At 47.4% G+C, this 24,483-nt stretch overlaps 1 protein-coding gene across 4 annotated transcripts in view; it reads right to left on the reverse strand.

Annotated features, from left to right (window-relative positions):
- Zbtb40 (zinc finger and BTB domain containing 40) overlaps window positions 1-24,483 on the reverse strand; it is a 66,797-nt gene that overhangs the window by 5,432 nt on the left and 36,882 nt on the right. For all 4 annotated transcript variants that reach the window (XM_015485550.2, XM_048816111.1, XM_015485549.2 and 1 more), the window contains exons 4-15: window positions 19,974-20,166; window positions 19,239-19,381; window positions 15,553-15,745; window positions 13,482-13,618; window positions 12,192-12,393; window positions 11,493-11,626; window positions 9,601-9,769; window positions 8,833-9,291; window positions 7,982-8,188; window positions 4,440-4,604; window positions 1,953-2,167; window positions 527-689 (exon numbers count right to left, since the gene is read on the reverse strand). In XM_015485550.2, the coding sequence (XP_015341036.1) occupies window positions 527-689; window positions 1,953-2,167; window positions 4,440-4,604; window positions 7,982-8,188; window positions 8,833-9,291; window positions 9,601-9,769; window positions 11,493-11,626; window positions 12,192-12,393; window positions 13,482-13,618; window positions 15,553-15,745; window positions 19,239-19,381; window positions 19,974-20,166 (2,380 nt within the window). The remainder of the gene's footprint in view (window positions 1-526; window positions 690-1,952; window positions 2,168-4,439; window positions 4,605-7,981; window positions 8,189-8,832; window positions 9,292-9,600; window positions 9,770-11,492; window positions 11,627-12,191; window positions 12,394-13,481; window positions 13,619-15,552; window positions 15,746-19,238; window positions 19,382-19,973; window positions 20,167-24,483) is intronic.

Below are 24,483 nucleotides of genomic sequence, written 5' to 3' on the forward strand. Positions count from 1 at the left end.
TCGTAAAGAGCAGGCTCTGGTCCAGACTGTCCAGGTGCAAGAGGGCAGTGGGAGTTAACAAGAAAATACACACGGAGTACCCGGCTGCCCCCTGTACACAGAAAATGCTCCGTGACTGACAGCTGTTGTGATTATCTCTCAATTTACCTGCAAGGCAGGTATTAGTAACTCCCATTCTGCGGAGGAGGAAACAGGCTCGGAAAAGTCACTTGGCAAGGTCATGCAGCTGGGTAAGTGCTGGCATTGGGGTTTCCTGGGCCCGTCTGCCACCAAAGCTGGCACCCTTCCCATGTGCCTGACTGGTCCTCACTCAGGGGTTGGCAGGAGCTTACACTGCCCTCGGTGTCCAGGTTTGAGAATCACGGCCACTCAAGCTACTGTCACTGAGGGTTGGGACTGGCGTCCTTTCAGGTATGCCGGGCAGAACAGAGGCGACCAGCACAGCAGGCCGCCCTGAGGTGCGGGAACCAGGACATCAAGACCCTCCCACGCATCTGCTCACAGGCGCTCTGTGCCCCCGCCTCACCTGCGTGCTCGGCCTTGATGTGCTTCTTGTGTTCCATGGTGTTGGGAGAGGTCTTGTCGCAGGAGCTACACTGCAGCGGTGAGAACCTAGACGATCGGTGGTTCTGAGCAGCAAACACATCCGGATGGTGGGTCCGATTATGGTACCACAGACCAGACAATTGCTGTAAGAAATCAGGCAAATGTTAGGTCTTAGAAAATTCTAGCAAGCCAGGAAGCTCACAAGATCCCCATAAAGGAAAATAGATTCTGAGATAAGCTCATGGATCTACTGCCATATGTTTTTTGGAGTCCTGGTGATTGAACCCAGGGGCACTCTACCACCAAGCTACGTCCCTGGCCCTTTTTTTCAAATTTTCAGACAGAGTCTAAGTTGCCCAGGCTGGCCTTAAACTTGCAATCCTCCTGCCTCAGCCTCCCGAGTCACTGCGACCCACCTAAGTGCACACTGACCTATCTTGCTGAGTGCTGACTCGAGAGTAAGGCAACTAGGAGTGGAGAGGCCATTCTGGCAGGGCTCAACTGAGTCCCCCGTAAGTCTTCAGGACTAAACCCTGGCCACCAGCAGGCACAGATGTTCTTCACCCTGAGCTCTATCTCACCGCTTCCCAGAGGCCTAGAGGTGAGGCAGAGCAGCCTGCCAGGGAGGAGCCTGGGAGTCCAGAAGCAAGCGCCACTGCCTTTCCCAGGCTCCAGAACAGCACTGGGAACTCTCCGTGCAGACACCAAGCCCAGGCCCTCGTCAGCTCCATCACACCAATGTCACAGCACAAGGCCGGCCACAAAGTGAGCTCTCATTTCTAAATCAGCTGCTGGGCCTCTGTCCACACCTACATCACAGGAGACAGCAAGGACCATTCTTTTCTCTGGGACTGATTTCTGATAGATATGGTTTCTTTTTAGATCTACATAGGGCTTCACCTTAATTATGTAACAAATTCTAAAGTAAAAATGCAGAGTCCTTCCCTGGGAGTTAAACAATTGTGCTAAACAAGGCGATCAAGGCACTGTACTGCTCCTCGTTGCTATTTTCATATCCCTTGTGCATCAATAGGTTCTATAGAACATGAGCGTCCAAGGGGAAGAACAGCATCCCATTTTTGATAAGATGAAGTCGAAGAGAAAAGGGGAGACAACTTTCTGCTCTAATGACAGACGGCTCCCCCACTGCATCACTTGACCAGATTTCAGAGAATCTCAATTAGAAGTTGCTTTTTAAAATCCAGTGGTGGGGATGGAACCCAGGGTCTTGCACATACCGAACACACGCTCCACCTCTGAGCTATACCCCAGCCCATGACACACAAGGATCGGTCCTATCGTAACATTTGGGGATGAGCTGGGACAACCTGCAAGTCACAAACACAGGAACCAGGGAACCGAATGGGGCAGGGACTGGAGGAACAACTTCCAGCGCCCGAGGTCACCTGGTAGGCCTTGTTGCAGATCCCACAGCTGAAGGGCTTCCCTCCGACGTGGGTCACCATGTGGCGCTCTAGCATGGAAGGGGCACTGAAGATCTTCCCACACGTGGGGCAGGGGTGGTACTCCTTGGAGTGCACCTCGTGGATGTGCTTCCGGTGATCTTGCAGAGTGGGGAAACTCATCCTGCATTTCTTGCAATCGTAGGGATCTTCTATGTCTAGTTCCCGGAGGGGCAGCCATAAGAGAAAGAGGCAGAGGGGAGAAAAACAGCACAAGCAGCAATCAGTAATGCAACGCTGTTTGGGTGTCACACAGCGTCATAGACTCCGGGGACCTGAGGTCATTGGAGCAAGCTCCAGGAGGTGGGCCTGGTTCCTCTGAGCTCCTGGACTGACACCCCTGCAGCATCTGGCAGTTTGTCCAATTCCTCATTTAATCTATTCGACTACTTTCCAGGGAACATCGTGGTTGCTCCTCACGTTCGCAGCGGCGTTTTGAGTTTTCTAATTCCTGGTGGAGATGCCCACACACTCCCCAGAGCATCACTATTTCTTTTGTCATCAGTAGCACAAGGAGTACTTCCTCACTGAGCTTCAGACTCAATAGCAAGAAGCCTCTGCATGGAGGAGGGCAATGAGCGCCCCCAGAGACACCTAGCCCTGCCCCCAGCCCGTGGGCAGCTTCTATTATCATGCTTAATTTAGAGATTAGAAAAGTCAAGGTTTAAAGAGTTAAGTTAGCACCTTCCTGCCCAAGGGCACACCCAGAGCCCACTCTTGAAGCACATGCTTCACTGGACATGCCAGCTCCCCAGTGGGACCTCAAAATATGGAGGACTAATAAAGAACGTACTGGCCCTATGGCTGGCAGAGAACGTCAGTCTTTTTCTTAAAGCAATAGAAAGCAAAATGTTTTAATAGTAAAATCCTTGCCCACAAGAAAGGCCCAGCCATAGGCCAACCTTACTGGTGCACTGACCAGATTCACTCAGGGATCCTGACAGGCAGCGGCGGGCAGCACCATTAACTAGTCTCCCTGTGGACAAGAGCTCTTAAAATTGCAGTTTCACGCTGCCTTTAAAGGCTCTCTGACACAGGTTTCCGCAGCAAGAAACGGGAGAGCTCAGTGCAGGGGACGAGGGGCCTGGGTCCTGTGCTGCTGGGGAGGACCGACTCTGGGATGTGGCCAACTATTTTGGGTCCTCTCCATTCTGAAAATTAATGTCTTCCCCTTTCCTGATTCTCATGTAATGCTACTGAGAAAAGAAGACTAAAGCGGATGTCACTTCAAGAGGTTGGCACTGGATCCAAGCCAAGACCTACTCTGGAGGTCTACTGTAAGTGGACTTTTAGCAGTCTTCGTCAACTCCCTGGGGCTAGGGGCCACGCTTTGTATTCTTCCCGCACAACCCAGTGTCCAGCCACATGCTGGCATTGAGGAGCTCTGGCAAAGTCCACGGTGGCTGGGCTGAAAGCAGACGTGGATGTGTTCACATAAAGCAGATGTTGTGAGACACTGTTTGCCAACAGCTAGAAAGTGGTGTGTGGGAGGAAGGATGGGCAGGGGGAAGGAGAGAGGAGGAAGGTATGCAAGGTACCTGGCATGCCAAGAGATAAGCTTGATGGTGACAGATGGTACCTGACAGGGATGCTCTTATCACCAACCGTAATATCTCATCTATTGAGCCACTTCTATGCGTGAGGGTGACACGTCTCGCATCTGTGGTAGTGAGATCTCATTTAATCCTTACAAGAATCCAAGGTGGTGGTATTATCATGTGCTTTAGTTTGGAAGGGGCACATGCAGCTTAGGAAGGGAAGGCAATTTGAAAAGTAAGTGGCAGGGTCAGGATTCAAGATCAAGCCCAGGACACTTGCTGTGCTGTGTTGGTCACATTCTGGCTGCAAAAAGCGAGGCTGAAGGAAACATGAGGGGCAGCAGCACTTCTTTTCCTCGTGTGTGTGTGCGCGTGTGTGCATGTGTTGGTGCTAGTAGAAAGGGAGAAGGATGGGGGAAGACCCTACTAATTGAGGGAAGTTCAACAACACTTGGAACAGAACGGTGGGCACCATGCAGGACGCAGGCTCCACCCAGGAAAGGGCTGGGCTGCCCTTGCGGGAGGCAGATGTGAGCACAGGACGAGGAGGAGGATGGGGACTGACACAAACCCTCTGGTGCCCTTGAGCCGCCAGCACGGAGGCTCTGTCCTTCCAGCACAGTCTACCTTTGCAGCTGAACAGCAGCAGGCAGGCTGGAGCAGGACAAGGGAAAGCCTTGGCAGAGAGAAGCCAGCGTCATAGGGGGACAGGTTAAAAATGGGATTCTTCCTGAAACAGGACCAGAGGACTGTGGGTCTGCAGGAGAATGTGGGAAGGCAGGGCACTGAATGGGGCCAGTTCTGGTGGGGTGAACCTCTGTATGACTGCTCCACGTTTTCTCAGGGCCAGGTGTAGCCCTGCACAACTGACATCCATCATCTCAGTACATACTGTGAAAGGTGTGCAGGTGGATGGAGAGGCCGTTGGCTTGCCGGAAGCCCTTGCCACAGTCCCTGCAGACGTATGGCTTGTCCCCAGTGTGGGTCCTCACGTGGCGGGACAGCTCAATGGACTGGGCGAACACCGCATCACAGTACTGGCAGGCGTACATCTTTCCTGCAAATACACACGAGCTTGTGAGTGCCAGCACTGAACTCTCACGGCATTCCTACAGGCAAAATTCTGAGGCATACACCAGGGAACTGTCATCTGGAGATGACATTAAAACCTCAGACAATCTATAATCCACCGGGTGAGGTCTGCAGCCTCCTGTCAACACCTGTCCCTCACCAACAGCTCCTCACCCCCGACAGATGCTGAGCACAGCTGCATGGAGGAGCAGGGTTCTCATCACACAAGAGAAGGCCTCTGTTTGTCAGACCACCCCGAGGATGGAAGGGCTCGTTCCACCTCTGTCAAGAGATAAATCCTTGTGTTCAGAAGCGCGGGAGTCCAGCCTCCTCACGACACGCGCAGTGTGATCTGGAGCTGCACACCAAGGTGGGACGTGGCTGGAGGAGGAATGACTTGCTCTAAAGTCAGTGCACATCCCTGGGCTTCTCAACTTTCTCACACACATAATGAAAATGTAACTGCTGGGCTGCCAAAGACTGGAAAGGTCAAGAGCAGCTCTGGAGGAGCGGCTTTTGTACAGAGGCACACCGGCCGAGGAGTGTGGGCGCCTGAGGAGTGCGGGTGACGCAGGCCCGCGGCACCCAGGGCAGACAGCCCCATTTCCACTTTCACCTATTGGGCTTTGAAAGAGATTTTTTTTGGGGGGGAAAAAAAGGTTTCTTGAATCAAAAGTTGAAATGATTGAGAATCCTGAGGCTTTGTCCTTGACCTTCTGCATCCCTTTCTAGATGACCTCATCTCAGAGCCCTGCACACTGCCTTGCTGACAGCGCCACCCTTTTCCACAACTCCAGGCTCAGACACCAGCTTTCTGTCTGCCTGTCCACTCAGAGCTCTTCCCCCTCACATCTGCCCCCTCACAATCAGCTCCTGCTGCTCTGGCCCCACCCCCCCACGCAGGCCCAGGCCCCCAATCCCACCTCAGTAAGCGCAGGGTCATTCACTCAGCTGTCCAGGCCCAAGCCCCAAGTCATGCCCCTGTCCTCTCTTCCCCCTGCACCCACATCCAACCCATCCTGTCACCTCTGCTTTCAAAAACATATCCTCAGCCAGGCATGGTGGTGCACACCTGCAATCCCAGCGGCTCAGGTGGCCGAGGCCCTAAGCAACTCAATGAGACCCTGTCTCTAAATAAAATATAAAAGGGCTGGGGATGTGGCTCAGTAGCTAAGTGCCCCTGGGTTAAGTCCCCAGTACCCCCCAAAATAAATAAATAATAATAAATAAATCTGTGTGTGTGTGTGTGTGTGTGTGTATCTCCTCAAACTTGAATGCTTTTCCAACCCTAATACAACTCTAGTTGAAAACTACATCCTCTCTCCATTGACTGCCACAAGCGCCTGCCACTGTCTATGTATATTACACTCCAGTCCTGGAACAGTTCACTGTTGAAAGTGGGCAGAAGTAACCTCTAAGAATGTAACCAGATCCCATCACTTTGCTCAAAACCCTCTTAGGGCAGAATAATGGCTTCCCAAATGGCCACGTCCTAAGCCCTGGAAATGGTAACTGTGCGAAAGAATCTGTGCCTGAGTTAAGCATCTTGATCTCATTCTGTCTCTCCAGGGGCCCTGTGGAATCACAGCATTCTGGTAAGAGGGAGGACGGAGAGCCCAAGGAGGGGGCATGGTGATAGAGCAGAGGCTGAAGTGATGTGGCCGAGAGCCCAGGATGACAGGCAGACTCTAGATGCTGGGAAAGGCAAGGAGGGGATCCCCCCTTGTACCCCCACAGGGAACACAACTCTGCTGAGCCCTTGACTTAGCCTCATAATATTAATTTTTGGACTTCCAACCTCCAGAATGGGAAGATAATACTTCTGTGTTGTTTTAAGCCATAATTTGTGGTAATATGTTAAAGCAGCATAGAAACTAACATTGTTCACATCAAAGCCAAAGTCCTCAGCTGGACTAGTCAGACCTTACGGGACCTGTCCCTCTGGCTTTCTCCCTTAACACGCTGTTCTCACGGATGCTGACTTGGGAAGCTCCTTCCCACTCTGGGGAGGGGCTCTCCACTGGCTGCGGTGCTCACTTTGATCAGATTTCACCTGGCACACCTCCCTCAGAGGCTTCCCTGATGACGTGAATAGTGCCCATCCCAGTCCTGTCATGCCTGTGGCCTACCTGGCCTGGCCTTTCTTCACAGCAATGGCTACACTCTGGATTTCTGTTACACATTGACTTCTTTGTTGTTTGTTTTACCCACTGGAGTGCAAGCTCCGTGGGAGCACAGTGTGTGCACCTACAACTTCTCCATGCCCAGAAGAGTACTTAAGAAACCCATTCATCAGTCAACTTCGAGGGTCTACAATTGCCAAATACCATTCCAAGTTCCCTGAATTCAGCAATAGGGGAAAAAAGACCAACAGCTCTACCTGCATGAAGCCAGCCTTCTAACAAGGGAGACTAACTGCAAGCAGACTACACGAACCCAGCAGAGACTCATCCCACGGTAAGCACAGTGGGAAAAGTAACACAAGGAAGCAGGCTGTGGGTGAGGTTCCAGTGGTGCAGGGAGGGACTCCAGCAGCTGTCGGTGAGGAAATCCTGGAAGGAGCCGGGAAGCACGGAGACATCTGAAAGGAGGCGTCCCAAGAAATGGACAGAGTCCTGGAGCAAGTGCCCAACAGGCCTGAAGCCTGGGAAGGAAACTAGAGTGGGCAGGACACAGTGGGTGGGCAGGAGCAAGGAGAGCCAGGGAGGAGCCCACAGACTGGGGGCAGCTGCAGAAGGACTCCAGAGTCACACTGCAGGAGACTAAAAGCCACGTGGTCTTGAGCAGAAAAGAGACCGGATATGGTTTAGTTTTACAATGGTGCAAGCAAGGAGACAGGTAAGGAGACTACGGTGAGCATCGGGGAGATGACGGGCACCATTACATGCATGGAAACACTCCAGACTCCATGCAGAGCCCTCCAAAGGCTCTCCTGACAACACACTGCCTCTCCCCCGCCTGCACCAGAGCCCCCTCTGCACTCTGCCGTGCTGTCCCTGCTGCCCGCGGGCGAGTGCTGGAGTCCCAGCCCACCTGTAGCTCCTGGCGCTGCCTGACCCACAGCCAGTGCTTCCCCAGGTCTTTCTCATGCTTGAACCACACGTCAGAACTCAGAGAACCCCTGGCCTCCACACACTGTAAAGCCTCAGTCATAAACAACGTCAGCCAGCCTCTCCAGAAACCCTCCCAGCAGGCACTGCACGACCTGGGGGCAGACGGGAGTCCTCACTGTGTGCCAGATTTTAAGTCCTGTTTTCGTTTTTAATTTCCCTGACATGTAGACCAGGCCTAAGGCTTAATGGGGTTTTGGCAGGTCACATGCTGCAAGGCCGCAGGAGGAAGGGGAGCGCGTTGGTGCCTCACCTTCTGAATGCTTCTTCTTGGTGTGGTAGGCCAGGGCGGAGGCCTGCGTGAAGGTCATGAGGCAGTGCTTGCACATGAACGGGCGGTCCCCGGTGTGCAGGCGGAGATGGTTCTTCAGGGTGGAGTTGGCTGCAAACTTGGCGCCACACTCTTCACAGGAGAAAGGCTTCTCATCAAAGTGCTCTGTCAGCTTGTGGTACTGCATGCCTGAGAGGCCAGGAAGGGAGCAGAAGAGACACTGGCCATCAGCATTAGGCATCAGGAGGATGCTGCAAGCACCACCTCGGCCACGCCTGCTGTTCAGCTGCCCACCACCGGTCCCGAGTCCCCTTGGAGTGACTCCTGGTTGCATCAGACATTAAATGATTCCAGGTTTACCTCTTTCCCCATTCTTCAACAGGACCCAGCCCCCCAAAGTAGAGAAACACACCTCTATTATGTTTCATTATGTTTACCCAACACATGGGACAAGGGAAACAATTCCGACTCTGCATTCCACGATTTCTGTGACTCTAATTCATTCCAAGAAGCGGGTAGTACATGGAACCTAAGAGTCAGGTGCCATCATTATTATGAATAGTGACCACCTGAGTTTCTGTATGTGCACTCTCCTGCCGCTGCTGTGGGAGATGCTGAGCTCTGCTGCCTTAAAACTTCAAAACAATCTAAAAAAGTAAACAGCATCAGGGTGTCTGTGGGACAGATTGGGAAATCACAGCTCAGGAAGCTGATTCCAGAGCTCGTGCTTCCTCTGAAATATCATCCTGCTTCTGAGAGAGCCTGCTGTTTTCAGAGCCCGTCCATATCCTCCTGGCACACCCAGGGCCCCACTATGACCCCCGCAATGGTACCTGAGGCATGGGCAAATTCTCTCCCACAGAGGTCGCATGTCACCGGAAGCCGCTTCTTCTTCTTCTTGGGGACTTCGGGCTCGGCCCCTGCACCTGCACCGCGGGCCTCCGGCTGCTGTGCGCCCAGCTCCTTCTCGGCCTCCTTGGCCTCACTGCCGTCCTTGCGCTGCACCTGTCTGCTCTTGGCCACGCGGCAGCGCTTCATGTGCACCTTCAGGCGGCAGTAGAAATGGAAGCTCTTGTCACAGGCCTTGCAGACGAAGCTCTTCTTGGCAGAGTCGGGAGAGGCAGCCGTGTCTGCTTCTTGCTGCTCTGGCAGGGGACCCGTCTCTCCCTGGCTACCTGGGCCTGCAGCCTGGCTGTCTTCCTTGGCCTCATTTTCCCTGTTGCTGGGGCCAGGGTGGAATCTATTGTGCACTTTCCACGCTCCCTGCTCTCCGTCTTCCTTGGTTAGGAGACCTGCAGGAGGGAGAAACCTTAGGGCTCTGGGAATCCTGTTCCTCTGCTGCTTTATAACGTTTCTAACACACTCTCAGAGGAGAATGGAGACTACTTGGGATCCTCAAAAAACTCTCAAGTAATATCACAGTTTATTTCCCAATAAACACAAGTAGCACCACGTACCCGTGCCTCTTGGCTGCGTTAGGTGTTGACAGCATACAAGGAATAAATAACTTGAGGTATGATGCTCTCTCATATAAGCGGCTGCCTCTTTTCCTCAGTAAGAAAGAGCCTGGGGCCTAACAAATCCCCAGCCCCATTCCTTACCAATGTGTGCCAGCTCCTGCATGACAGGCTGCAGGCCTGGGAAAGACTTGTGGACACTGCACAGGAGGCGGCAGATTTCAATGGCTGAGACTGATTTCTCCTTGGCTCTGCTCAGCACTGCTCTCAGGGAAGCTTCGGGGCTGGCCGTTTCAGAGGAAATATTCAGAATCTAAATGAATACCATGAGACAAAGGTATGGGGTTAATACCCCAAGATTTTCTCCATAGTTTTCAACTTAAAAAAAATCTAGTTCCAGGGCTGGGGTTGTGGCTCAGTGGTAGAGCACTTGCCTAGCATGCATGAGGCACTGAGTTGGATCCCCAGCACCACCCAAAACAACAACAAAAAAGGAAAACAAACACCATAAAGGTATTGTGTCCATCTACAACTAAAAATATTTTTTAAAAAAATCTAGTTCCAGAAGATACCTCTGCATCTCTAAGTAGCTCACACCTGTCCTCATGACATGTGTAAAGGAGAGCCTTGTTTTCCAAGCGACAGGGAAATTAACAAAACACAAAAAGAAGCACACGTAGAGATGAACTGAAACACAAAGCAGGCACAAACAGGGAGGACTCAGCATTTTCTCTAAGAGTTCTCTCAGCTCTGGGAGCTCCGAGAGCTTTCCTAGATCTTAACCCTGGAAGCCTGGAGAGCAACAGGGCTTGGAGCTGGTGTTTCTGTCGTGGAGATCGGGATGATCTTCCATAATATCCAATTGTCTCCGTGTCTGGAAGTAATTCTGCGCTATCAGGGGCTTCATATTTTTAGACACTTAGATGTGCCCTTTTAAACATCATTTTCTTTCATAAAGAAACTCGGCGTTTTAAAGCAGGTTCAAATAGGGGCTTTAAAGAGGCCAAGAATCTGATTTCAAAGCTGTCCTCTTTCAGAACGTCAGAGCTATCAGCAGAGAGTCGGCATACTGAGAAAATAAAGCAAAACCATCCACAGATGGCCACACGGAATTTTCATTTTGGAAGATATTTTATTTCTGCTCTTTTCAAGTCCATCTAAATAAACCTGATGTCCCTGGAGGCAGGCATGAGACTAATTAGTGAGGCTAAAACTGATCAACTGCAGAAGTCCGCGCTCTGAAGTACTGCTGTGCTGGGGACACGGGCACAGGAGCCCTGCCTCCCACACCCGGCAGGAACACGTGCCACCATCCACCCACTAGGGCCAAAGCAAGGGGCCAGTCCCTGTGGGATGGTGAGAAACCTGTCCTTCTGCACACCTTCCAAGCCTACCTGGATGGAAAGAACACCAGGTGAATTTGTAGTCCAATTTTCTGTTTCTTTATTGTTCTTTCCTGCTAAAATGCACATAAACGGACCTCCACCAATCACCCCAATCCCACCTGGTTTTTCTGGGATGCTAGCCACATTGTGAGAAGCCTTACAGAAAATGAGCTGGCACTGTTTGCTAGCCCATATGGGCCAAAGCTTTGTTCTATCTATGTTTACCATGGCTCTTTCAAGAAGCCAGAAAAGAACATGCAATAAGACCAACTTTACTTTTCCTCATCTGAGAGAAGTTGCTTCTTAGACTAGGTCCGAGAACAGAACCATAGCTTCCCCTGAGATGTTCCTAGGTTTAGACAGTTGGAATAAATGTACGTTTGAGTTGCAAAACTGGGCTCAAGCCTGGCTTTACCTTGTTAACCTTAACTGTGTGGAGCTGAACTCCTTTGTCCATAAAATGTGATGACATCACCTGCCACTTAGAGTTGGAGAACTAAAAAGGCAAAGGTGCTATAAAGAGCTTCGCACAGGCGAGGCACACAGCAGGTCCTCTGCAGAGGGTGGCTCCTCCCCTGGGAATGAGGACAGCCCCAAGCTTCAACCCAGTAGAACTCTCCAGAATTAGACTTGCTGTTTATTTCCCTGCACCTCTTTCATGGTCTCAGCCAGGTGCTCCTCCTCTGGGGACAAGCACTTGCGCTCGCGCCTCTGTTGGATGGCTTCTGCGATCAACTTGTAATGCCTCAGGACTGTTTCTAAGGCAGCATTTTCTGGGGCAGTCACTGAAAGAAAGGGAGATTGGAAACTGAGTCAAGCCATGAGCGCCATTTCCTCCTTCCCCTTCCTCGACTCAGTTCCTCCTAATAAGAACACATTCCACCTGTCTTGGTTGGGGTGACAAAAATGGTAGATAGGACTGTAATCAGAATGTGATAATGAATGTAAGCTTAGAATAATTACTGCATAATTTTTAAAAAAAGGTTTAAAAATGCCTATTTTTTTTTAATTGCCAGTCCTTACTTTTTAAAAACTTGACACAGAAATGACACATATTTGTGGAGTCCTGGTGATGTTTTGATACATGTACACACTGGGTGATGCTTAGATCAGGGTAGGCAGAGCTATCTGCTCACTTGTCATTTCTCTGAACACGTTCAAAAGCCTTCTTCTAGCTTTCCAGAAACATAAGGACTCTGTCATTACTTACACCTGCCCTACTGTGCAACAGAAGACCAGAACTTACAGGTTGTTACACCCAAGGGTAGGATGTGGGTGACACCATAAGAACTATTTTCACTCCTGGGAAGATGGACAATCGCCTCTAGTGGCAGAGGTCAGGTAACTTACCCGCCTGGAAAAAAGCATCCGCACCAGGCTCCCTTCCTATTTCCTCCATGAGCAGGTTCAATGGACAGGCCTTTGTCTCCTGGGCCACCAGCAGCAGCTGCCAAATGGCTGTCGCAGAGAGAGTCTGCTTTTCTAGGACTGCTAACATCAAGGAGCTGAAACCACCGGAGCCAGGTTCCCGTTTCACAAGGCTCTCCATGACCTTTAAGATGCAGCACAAACACACACTTAGGGGCTGGGTGTGGCTCAGTGGCAGAGGCTCACCTGGCACGTTCGTGTGAGGCACTGGTCCCGAGCCATAGCACCATATAAAAATAAATAAATAAAATAAAGTTTTAAGGGAAAAAAAGAAACAATCACAAACAAAAATGGGTGTTTTGGAGAATTCTAGCCCTGGGCTGGGTACAGAGCTACAAGTCTGGGCATTGGGTTATGGCGAACACCTCTGAGGAGGTTTTCAACATCCTCACCTCTCTGAATAGAAGATTTCTTTTTTAATTAAATTTATTGGGGGGGGGGTTGGGAGTGTAGCTGTAGCTCACTGATACAGTGCTTGCTTAGCATCATGAGACCCTGGATTCAATTTCTGGTATCAAAAAAAAATTCTTTTTTTTTTTTTTTTTTTTTGATACCAGGGATTGAACCCAGGAGTGCTTAACCACTGAGCCATATCCCCAGCACTTTTTAAATATCTTTTTAATTTAGAGACAGAGTCTCACTAAGTTGCTTAGGGCCTCCCTAAGTTGCTAAGGCTGTCTTCAAACTCAGGATCCTCCTGCCTCAGCCTCTGGAGCCACTGAGATTACAGGTGTGCGTCACTACACCTGGCTCTTTCCCCCCCATTTTTTAACTGAGAGGATGTCTTAATACATGACAAAGTTCTTCATTCTTCCTTTCGAATATCTTTCCTTCTTACCATAGAAATTAGAATATATTCTATTTATTATTCTGCCTTAGAAAATGAGTCACCTTAGGCCAGGTGTGGTGGCGTACGTCTATAATCCCAGTGGCTTGGGAGGCTGAGGCAGGAGGATCATGAGTGCGAAGCCAGCCTCAGCAACTTAGCAAGGCCCTAAGCAACTCAGTGAGACCTTGTCTCTAAATACAGAAAAAGGGCTGGGGATTTGGCTCAGTGGTTAAGTGCCCCTGGGGTTCAATCCTCAGTACCAAAAGAAAAAGAAAAAGAATGAATTAGCATTTCAACATGGTCAGGTATATGCATTTATAGAAGACATTCAAGTGTGTGTGTGTGTGTTTTTACATTTTTCCTTCCCTCCCTCCCTCCCTTACCTCTCTTTCTGCAGGGGCTAAACTCTTCATATGTGAGATCACCTTTAGCAACACCTGGTTGTCTGTGAAAATCTCCGAGAGGTTTTCATGATAGCGTCTCAACAGCTCAGTCCCATAATCATCAGAGCTCGGCTGGACTGTAAGAGTATCAGCAAAACAATCATGTTTGATGCAACAAAACCTCCCCAGGGCTTCTCTCACAGAAGATTAGGCATTTACAGATGAGAAGGAGAAAGACCAGCGCAAGAGGTGCTCTGCTACAGAGCAGGGGTCAGCAGCTGGCCTGGGGCTCAGAGCTTCTCTGGTCGACACTTAATCACCTGGTGCTTCAGGGTCACAAAACCACTAGCACTTTGGAAGTCAGTGCCTGCTGGTGACTTAGTGCTCAGCAGTGGGTAGAGCGAAGGCCATACTGGCAGAGATTCCTTCAGATGCACAGATTCCAGGGGTGCTGTCTGTGAAGCCTACGGCAGAGGATCCACGGGGCATCCAGGATTCAAGCAGCCACAAGTCAAGGCTGTGCTGGGAGCCAACGCACAATCCCGCCTGGATGCCCTCTGCGCCGCGACAGGTACTCTCTTTTAAGAAGTCATGTTTACTTGAAAGTCAAGAAAAAATCAGAACTATCTGGTATTCCCTCAGCTTTGCAGACATTTAAAATTTCATTCTTCTGTTTGACTCAGTAAATCCACTTCTATGAATCTAATCTGAAGAAGTTATCTGAGAGCAAGGGCTGGAGCCATGAGAGTGTGGGCCGACCACCCAGAGCCCTGGGCTCCATCCCAGCCCTGCCACCCACCACCCCCCGGAATTATCTGAAGGCAGAAGAAATATACACAAAGATAACCATCCCTGCCTAGGCTGTAAAGATGGTGACAACCATGACGATTAAGCAATGCTGAATGAGTGCCTACTGTGTGCCAGGCACCGCACGTATTTAGTGTTTTGCAAGTATTTTTCGGAGTAGTCACAAAAGTGAATGTGACAGGTATCACTGTGATATCATTCCAAAAAAACACAAGGTTCAAAAAGGTTAATTTGTTTGCTCAGGGTCACATGGCCACAGAATGCAGAGTCAGGCTACAAAATTAGGTCATCTTGATTCCAGAGTCTTTACCACTATGCCACACATGCCCCCCTACATACATCATGCATGTCCCCATGATGGAAAACTATACAACCTTCAAAAAACAGGATAATGGAGAGTTTTTCAAAACATGAGAGACAATGTCGTTATATCGTTAAACGGGTGAAATCTAAAATTATAAAATGGTAGTGTCTCAGTAACATAAAAATCATGTAGTAGATAAAATAGATCAATATTTTATTAATATTAATATCGACATAGTTGAGGACTCGATGTTGTCTTCTTTATTTTTGGAACTGTCCAAGTTTACATAAGTTTATATTATTTTTATAAACTGGAAGATATACAATAATACACAGTAGTAATACACATCTAATGCATAGATTTCTACTAAATGAATCGTAACTTAAAATTTAAGAGCTTGTATTTAAGAGTTCTTCCATTTCCCAGGTATCCTTTTTCTGAAAGTCATCTCAGTCCTAAATGCCCTGGGACAAGGGAAATTGATTCCAATTGGACTTTTTTAAGGGATGGAGATGTGCTCATTTCCCCCAGTGAATGACACCAAACTGTAGTTCAGTCTGGGGACGGCTGGAAGCAAAGAGCCTTTGAGAGGGAGCAGGGCAATCAAGGTTTCTCTCTGCTGCTCACACCCATCCACACAGTGTGGTGGAATGCTGAGCCTCAGGAGCCCCCGTGTTCCCTCAGCTTTCACGGGTGATCCGGGACACCCTGGGGGAGTCATCATTAATAAACCCTGAACTCTGCTACCGCACAAGGGAGTTTAATGGAGAATAGTCATTCTCATTTCAGATCTTGACTCCAGAAATACTGAGAGTCACTGATTTGTGACAGCTAGTTTCTGTCTGACAATGACATTTCTTAACATTATCTTATCTTCTCAGCATGGAGCCAAATGGTGTTTAAGGCTGTAATTTTCTGTAGGTGGAGTTCCAGTCCAGACAGTCAACAATTAACTAATACCTGTGGTGCTGGGCGAAGCGGCTGACTTCTGCAAATTCCCCAGCAGAAGGTCCAAGTTTGGAAACGGCATCTTCACAGCCTGGAGGAGTTTTACCAAACTCTCAGCGCTCAGGGTCTTCTCTTCAGTCACTCTGTGCAACCAATTTTCTACTGCCTCCTTGGGTGTTCTGCCCTCACAGCAATTCAGAATCACCTGCGGTGGCAAGCAATCAAGGCGACTCTGGTTACTGGCAATTCAGAATTTATCTGACCCACCACTGGCAGACCCGCAAGACGGCACTACAGGATGCCCTGTCTCCAAGTCCTTTAAGTCTCTGGCATGACTTGTGTCACAGTCCTCTCCTTAATCTGTTTTAATAATTCTCCAAACAGCTTTATGAATCCTCCCCCTCAACTCTAGGTCCGCGTACATTCCTTGCCAGAGCCTGTGATTTTAAAAACACTCTTATGCTTGGTCTATATGACAGAGTAAGTTAGGTAGCTTACATGGGACCTGTTTCTTGGGATTTAGTTTGTTCAGACACTAAGACTGAGAAACAGAGACTGGAAATTGACTAATATAGGTAAAATGTGTTTTGCTCTCTGCTTGGTCAAATTCACGATACTGGCATAGGTTATATTTTTAGAGCCATTCTATTATTTTGCTTTATTTGCAAAGTAAGTTGAATACCCAGATAATTTATATGGAGCCTGTGGACTCCAAATAATAAAGTGCTTTTCTGGGTTCTTTCTCATGAGTTCTTGATCCTCTGTGTCTTTGTTCTCAGTGCCCACACACATCAGCTCCTGTCAGTGCAACCACCCCTCTCCCCCGTTCCTCTTTGGTGTGCTGAATGATTTTCTGAGTCAAAAGGGCACAGGGCTCTACCAAGAGGTTGAAAAGTACAACACGTGACATATACTTTCCTATTACGATAGAACTATTTCTTAATAGATCATGATGCAATATACAAAACATGGCTCTTTTGGAACCGATAAAGCAGAGCATTATTTCGATATATGTAATCCACAGATTCACAGTGACTGCCTTTGGAGCTTTCCTTTGGGGAAAGGAGAAACAGGCAGATCAGTCACGGTAGTATGCCAAAGATTGCCATTAGCAAACTAATTCCATCTGAAAATAATGAATCTAGATTTTAAATCAAATTGGAATATATATATATATATATATATATACACACACACACACACACACACACACACACACACACACACATATATATATATATATAAATCAGTTGTCATATTCCTTGTCTGTACAGAACATAGTCATTCTCTTTGTTTAAGGTCTAATACACAGTAGATTTCTACTAAATGAATCATAATTTAAAACTTAAGCGCTTGTATTTAAAAGCATGCTAATTTCAGTGCTAAATCTCAGTTCCTAAGCAATAATTTGGCATGATGTAGCCACATACTGTAAGAGTAGGAATATGAGATTTGAAGCCAGCCAGACACTGTTTGTACTCCAGTTCTAGTATTTATACTTTGTGACCTTGCACAAGTTACTTAATTCTTTGAATCTTATTTTCCTCATTTGGAAGTGAAGATAACCATACCAACTCTTGCACAGTGGATATGAGGATTCTGTAAAATGAAGATGCCATTTGCAGAGCCTAGAACAACTTCCAGGACATAAGAGAGTGTGGTTGACATTACTGGGAAGAGCATGCACTGTGGTTAAGAGAATGTGTATGGTTAACATTCTGGGTGCCAGTTCTGTCCCCAAACAGTACCTTTGGGTGAGCTGCTTAACTGCCCAAGGCTTCCATTTTTTCACCTTAAAATGAAGGTGACATCAGTGACTTCCTAAAGCTACCAGAGGGTGAAATTTTGTAGTGTTTAAAAGATCTTTAGCATAATGTCTGGCATACAATAAGCAATACATAAAGGTCAATCAGAGTAATTATATTCTTATGTCCTAAAGTAAAGACTTTCCTATTGACCAACTTCCCAAAGAAAGAACCCAAGGTATTAACAGGTAAGGTGTCCTTTCATAAAAGAAAAAGTTCTAAAAAGCCTGGGGACAGACACCACATGGTGGCCACACACTGTGGTGATTCAATCAGCATTCTCCTCCACGCCTCTACCTTATTAGTTTTCTTCAGTTTTCAAGAAGGAGCAGCTTAATGCAGCTCCTGGGTGACCCCCAAGCTTAAGGAGTGTTTTTGTGATTTATAACTAATTTAAGTTCATCTGCTTTAGCTTTTTCTGTCAAGTAAACTGGAAGTGACAGAAGAAAATGACAGTGTGGTCCATCTTGCTGCGGAGAATGAGGCTGCGTTTGGGCTCTGCTTACAAGTGCTCTTCTATCAAGATAATGAAGCAGTTCAAAGGACACACTCAATCCACCTAATAAGCAAAAGGCCTGAATGTGCAATGAGAAGGCAGTCACTGAACAGGGAATCAGGCACTTCTGGTGCTACAAACAATTTACTTAAACTGAGTGCCTGAAATTACACTTAATCTGAAGTCTAAGGAGAAAACAAGAGCTTAATCCTTTTGGGTATGTATCAACTTTTTCTAAGAAGTTCAAGAACTTAAAAGGTGTTAAAGACATAATTAATTTACAAAATACAATTTTGAGATTAAAGCTTGTTTCCATTTATCTGTCTAAGACCACCAGAAAAATAGAACCCGGGCTCCAGCTCTCACCATGAATCCAGTGCCGGCCGTCAATCAGCCTGTGGGCTCAAAACATTTTCTTTGCTCAACATTTAAGTCACTCCCCACAGCTTTAAGAACTGATGCCACAAAACTTTTCTACCCTTATTCCTTCCTTCCAGATAAAAAAATATTTTTAGCACAAAGTTGAAATCAATAACACCAACAAATACAGTTATCTAGCTGCCTTCAGAAGTCATGCCAGCAGTTTTACGGGGAATTCAGTAGCCAGCTGGTGGGAGAGTGAGAGGGACAACCTTCCTGAAGGGCAATTTGGCAACATGTATCAAGCACTTGAAAAACTTTATGTTCTCTATTCCAAAATTCCACTTCTCAGAAATTATTCTAAGGAAATAATGTGAAAAATGTGCAAAGATCTGCCTGCAAGGATGTCCTCTGAAACATTTCTAATAGCAAAAAAATTAGAAACACCCAAAAAAACATGAGTTATGCTGTATCTATTAAAATATAATATAGCTACCAAAATCCATATTATAAGTACAAAAATGCACTAGCTTCTGTTGGAAAATCATGAGTCCCCTGCCCAGGGTGACCCCAGTCAAGGTGACTTGTGGGCGGGGCAGGCTCTAAAACGTTAGCAGGGCTCATTCCTGAGTGGGAGAGTTTTTTTTTTTTTCTTTTTGTTTGTTTTCCCTGTTTTCTACATATTAACTGTGTGTCATTTCTGCTCAGAGGGAAACTGTCACAATAACTACAAATGCACTTTAATTTTTTAACTCTTGGTACAGTTACTTATAAGAAGAAGTCACTGAGTCAGAGTAGGAAGACCATACGTCTGTCCCTCACCCACCCCGGGCTCTACTGCCCGCTGCAGCGCACACGGCCCTCAGCAGGCTGCGCAGGAAACCCCCAGGGGCACAGAACAGGAATCTGAACTTCAAGGTGATCACCACGCAGAAGGTATAAAAATACCACAAGTTAAAAAGTGCTACGTGCCACTGAAGAGGGTTTTTTAAGTGCTACGTCAACTCAGAAGGGGGAGGAAGACTTGACACAGTCACCCTTTTCTCGGCGCCAGGCAGGAACCCCTCCTTGGCTGTTTCCAGGAACTCCGTAATAGGTCTCAGCTGCGTTACACACTGTAGCAGGTCCTCTTTGTGTTCCAGTAACAGAACAGACAAGGTCTTTCCCTCCCCTGTGTTCCCTGGGGGAGAAAGAATTAGAGACACACAAGAGAAGCTAGTCAATTTGAAGAAAATGACAGCATGGTTTGTCGAGAAAGATCTAACAGAATAGTAGAGTGATTTTCAGCTTATTCTGTGCACCTGAATGCAGAATCACTTTTAGGGAGGAAAATACTTTATTATTCTGTTTAAACTCTATGAAAGGAAAAAATGTTTCATTTATCTGTCGAAACACAAAGCTTCAGAGCCAGCCAGAGGTTAACTTCTGGTTGGCAAGGCCATTGCTTTGTACCTAACCCAAATGAGAGCAACCTCAGCCTTTAAGTGCTGCCAGTGAACCAGCCCACCCTGGGCACGCAAGGCGCTGCTCTGGATATGCGGCTTTTTGAAAGGCAGGAGGACATGATGGCATTCTCCAATTCAAGATGTCAGTCTAGTTAACTAGGGGCTAGAAATGGAGACTCACGCTTAGCGTGTGTGTGTTTAACATGCAGCCTCTGGAATGGCATGTGGAACCTGCGTGCATATCACTTAATAACTAGGCCACTGAAGACAGTATCATGCAGCAAGCTTTCAAAGCTCGGCCACTGGGGTGGAAGGCGTCCCTCCTACCTTCTGGCCGTGCTGGTGCTGCATCTTCTGGGTTCCAGGCAGAGAGCGCCATCTTTACTGCAGGATGGGAATCCTGGAACAGCCTCAGCAGGGACACGGCAGTCTGCACATCCAGGATCTCATCTCTGATTCTCTCTAGGATCCTCTGGAATGCTGAATGTCCTCCTTCACCCGCAAAACATCCCATTATAATCTGCGGAATGAAAGTACCCAGAAGGAGCTCTCAGCCAGCCACAAGGACCACACCGGCAAGCGAGGCCCCCAACGATCTGATCCCTCCCACCTCACCCAAAACTCCTCACCCAGCACTGTTCTCCCCAGCGGCAGCAAATCCCGCTGCCCCAGGCCCCCAGCCTGCCCTCCACAGGACTCTTTCCACACTGTAACCTGGTGCAGGGGGGGCCTTCCCCAACCACAAGCCCACCTTCTCCTCACTACTCATAATTCTGCATTTGGCACACTGTACTGAAATAAAAATAATAATAATCATAATTATTATTATTATTATTATTATTATTTTACTTTTTTCTTCTACTAAGCTTCCTGAAGATAGGGATCAGGATTTCTAGGTCTATATGCATAGCAACTAGTCCCGCCTGGCACACAGTAGGTGCTCAGTGCATTTTTTTCACAAACTTAATATACTTCTTACCTAATTATACCTTTCTGAATCTTATGACATTTTGAGTATTTCTTAGGCAAGGATATCTGAATTTCAAATAGAATGAACTGTCATTTTATTACTTGAGAATGTAATTAAAATCTCACTAGTTAGGAAAAAAGAACACTTAAGTCATTTACATTATGAATGATAGACTATTTAGAAAGACACGATCCTTATTACTTTTAGATCTTTTCTGTAACAATTAAGGCTAACAGCGTGTTGGCTTGTAGTGCCAGCTGTCAGAAGCACCAAAGATTCACACGTTAATTATCCCACATTAATGGCGGCTGCTGGCCTGAACGGCTCCTGAGTCTCCTCCCTGGTTGATGCTGAGCACATCACCAGCCCTACCTCTGGTCTGGTGCCACCTCACTTTTCTGTGGCATCTGGCATTACCGCTGCCTCTGTATCCCAGGTTCCCTGACTTCAGAAACACTGATGTCGCCTGTCTGAAGCCTCGTTCAGCCTTTTCACCTCATTCAGCCTTCCTCAATGGGTTCTTCCAAATCCAGAGCCATAAGCAGGACCTACGACCAGCCTGAACCTTGGCTCCTCTTCTCTTCTGAGCCACCCCTGCGTAGCTCTTAACTGGCACCTTTATGCAGACAACCCTGACAGTGGCTTCTGATCCCGAGCTCCCTACGTGAATCTAGAGCCACAGTTCCTACAACACCTGGTTTAGGTTCCAAAAGTCTCAGGACCACAAATAAAACAAAACTCACCATCTTGAGTCTTCCAGACCTGGAGTAAAATATCAACAACCTTGTGGTAAAGCCAACAACACCAGCACCCCTTTGTTTGATCTGAGGAAACATCTCTTACACAAAGAGAGGAGGGCCACCTGAAGGTCGGAGTAGTAGTCACAGTTCAGCAATGATTCACATATTTGGGGGGGAAAACCCTGGTAATCTAAACTGAATGTCATGCGTAGTTTTATACATATATGTAGCCTTCCTATTTCTACTGGGCCAAACTGCAAGCTACCTCTGGTGTTTTTTAGTGTCAAGAAAAGAAAATAGTAAAAGTTTTCTCACAAGTCTTCAGAGAGCATATTAAAGTTCCCTAAACAGATGTATCAAAGGGTCCCATGAATTGTGCTATTGAAAAAAATCAATAATGGCAACACCTAACAGTTGTTAAAAATTCTGGTAGTTAATTATATATTTTGAATGTTTATTTAAAGAGGCTTTATCTTTTTCTTTTCTGCCCAAATAAATAGGAGTTATTTAGTTAGATTTCATGTTTCTTTGTTTATTTTTAGCTTGCTTCCTAATCATGGAATGGCTGGATAGGCTAAATTAACCTTTTTAAGAAAGTTTCCTGTCTTTTTTTCTCTTTTTTTGTCATCTTCAAAAGTAAACTTGGATAAAGCTCAGTTAAATAATCCCCATTAAAATTTCATGGGAGTAACTTCCGTGAACCTAAGGTAACACATCTTCTATTTAAAAAATAAACAAGAAATAAAGACATCAGTTGAATGATTAACCCCCTCGGTTAAATTAATTCAACGTTTCTGCCTTTGTTAGTCGGCCTAAACCCTCCTCAGAATGCCTCGTCATGACAGCTGCAGGACCTGAGGCAGGTGCCTACAAAGTGGCTCCCAGTGGCCCTGGTCTTCTGGTATTCACGCCGTGGGGCGGGCTCTTGTGGCTTGCTTCTAACGATGAGAAGTATTGGGGTGCCCCTTTGGAGGTTAGGCTGCTAGGATGCCCCTCCTGCCTGTGTGCACACATCTGTGTTTGCATGTGCTGGCTGACACGCTGCCGCCTTCTCTCTGCCCTTGTTCTGGGAGACATAAGCTGTCGTGCTGTGAGCTGCGCGAGGGCGAGGCCCGTGTGGCAGGAACTCAGCTCTCCAGTGAGGAGGGTTAGGAGTGGACCTTTGCAGCCTGCCAACAGCCTTGGGAGTGAGTTGAGAAAAAGATACTCCAGCAGGGCGTGGTGGCTCCCGCCTGTAATTCCAGCTACTAGGGAGGCTGAGGCAGGAGGATTCCAAGTTCAGGCCAGCCTGGGCAACTTGGCAAGATCCTACCTCAAAATAAAAAATAAAAAGGACTAGGGATGTAGCTCAGTGATTGAGTGCCCCTGGTTCAATCCCTAGTATTGGAAAAAATGAAAAGAACACTTCCCCCACCCCTAGCGGAGCCTGACCTGGCTGCAGCCCTGGCTGACCCTGGGTTTGTAAGACTGAGTAACAGGACCAGCCACACTACATCTGGATGCCTGACCCACAGAAACTGCGAGTTATAAATGTTGGTTTAAGCTGCTCAATTTGAGAGTAACTGTCACACAGCAACAGATAGCTCCCCGCTTCCACTCATGGCTATGCCCTCAGTAAGCAGGTCTCTTTCTCTTCATTTTCCCTGTCCTTCCTTTTGTGCCTCTTAATCCCACTCTGTCTAGCCAGGTTGGGATTGTTTTTTTTCTCTACCTAAAACCTTCTGAATATCCCGTGTCTACCGCTCAGTATCCACTGTGAGCCGGGGAGAAGCTGTCGTCAGTGCGGCACCTGATGCGCTCCTCATTATCCTCTCTGCAGAACTACTCAGCAGTGAAATTAAAACATTTGTTAACTTCACTGCTCAGCAGTGATGCTAGGGTGACCATCTGGGAAGAGAAGCAGGGGTGGCTGATGAAGGCCCGGAGGGAGCAAGGCTGTCCACACGGCGCTGCTCTTTCTTCCTCCATGGGGGCAACACTCGGCTCTAGGGCTGCGACTCCAGGCTCCCTGGGACTCCACTTGGAGTGAGTTCTTTCTGAAATAGTGTCTCTGCCTAACAGAAGGATGTCACACATTGTAATAGGCTGCTACCACGTAACACAACTCCAAGAGCTGGACAAAAACAGAGTTTTGCCAAAAGGGCTGACCAAGTTCTTTAACCATGTATCTGGAACTCCTTTGAGTCTTAGAGAGCTAAGAGTACTTCAATAAATTCATGTTAACACACGGTCCCATAAGTAATCCAAGCACTGCACCTATGAGTGAGGCAGGCAAATGCATTTAAAAATGAGACAATTTCCTGTCTATCTCTGACATGGGGAAAAGCCATGTAGTCTTTCCCTTAACTCAAGTGTCTTAACTGAATTTACTTCCTTTCCCCAACTGTTTGCCTACTCTCCTCCTGCTCTCCTCTCCTACTCTTCTGCACTCAGGCCCTTCCCTAAACGCCAAGGGGCAGGCAATGGCAATAATGGTACACGTGGGACAATTCAGTGGTAGAGCACTTAGCTTGTTTGAGATCCTGGGTTCAATCCTATGCATCAAAAACAAGTAAAAATAAAAAATAATAATGCAGACCACAATCACTCAACACCATCCTAGACACTCTATAGACTTGCCATCTACTTTCAGCTTCACTGCTTCTATTTTACATGAGCATCAGAGAGGTTAAGTAACTTGCCTAAGGTCTCAGGGCTACAGGGTAAAGTAGCCTAGATAAAGACTATTGATTCTGCAAACCTGGCACCCCTTTCACTCAGTTCTACCTCCCAGACTTGGAGTATATTCAAGTCCATCTACCCTGGATTCTACTGCACCTACCAGAATCAACATCACCAAACACCAGGTTGTATATATACAATCTAGAAAATTCTTCTTGGTCTCAACAATTATTATAAAGACTGATAAGCAGTAGGTGCTCAATAAGTGCTTGTTTAACTGAATGAAATTTCCTTTTCATAGAACCACTAGTCCATCTATCTATGACTGCATGTCCCAGACTTAATAATTAACATGGAGGGACGTAGCTCAACGTGCTTCCTGGCACACAGGAAGCCCTGGATTCCATTCTTACACGACAAAAGAAGACCAACAAAAACAAAAACAATAAAACAGGAGATCTGGACA

Source organism: Marmota marmota, unplaced genomic scaffold (genome assembly GCF_001458135.2).
Source record: "Marmota marmota marmota unplaced genomic scaffold, marMar, whole genome shotgun sequence".
Lineage (NCBI taxonomy): Eukaryota > Metazoa > Chordata > Mammalia > Rodentia > Sciuridae > Marmota > Marmota marmota.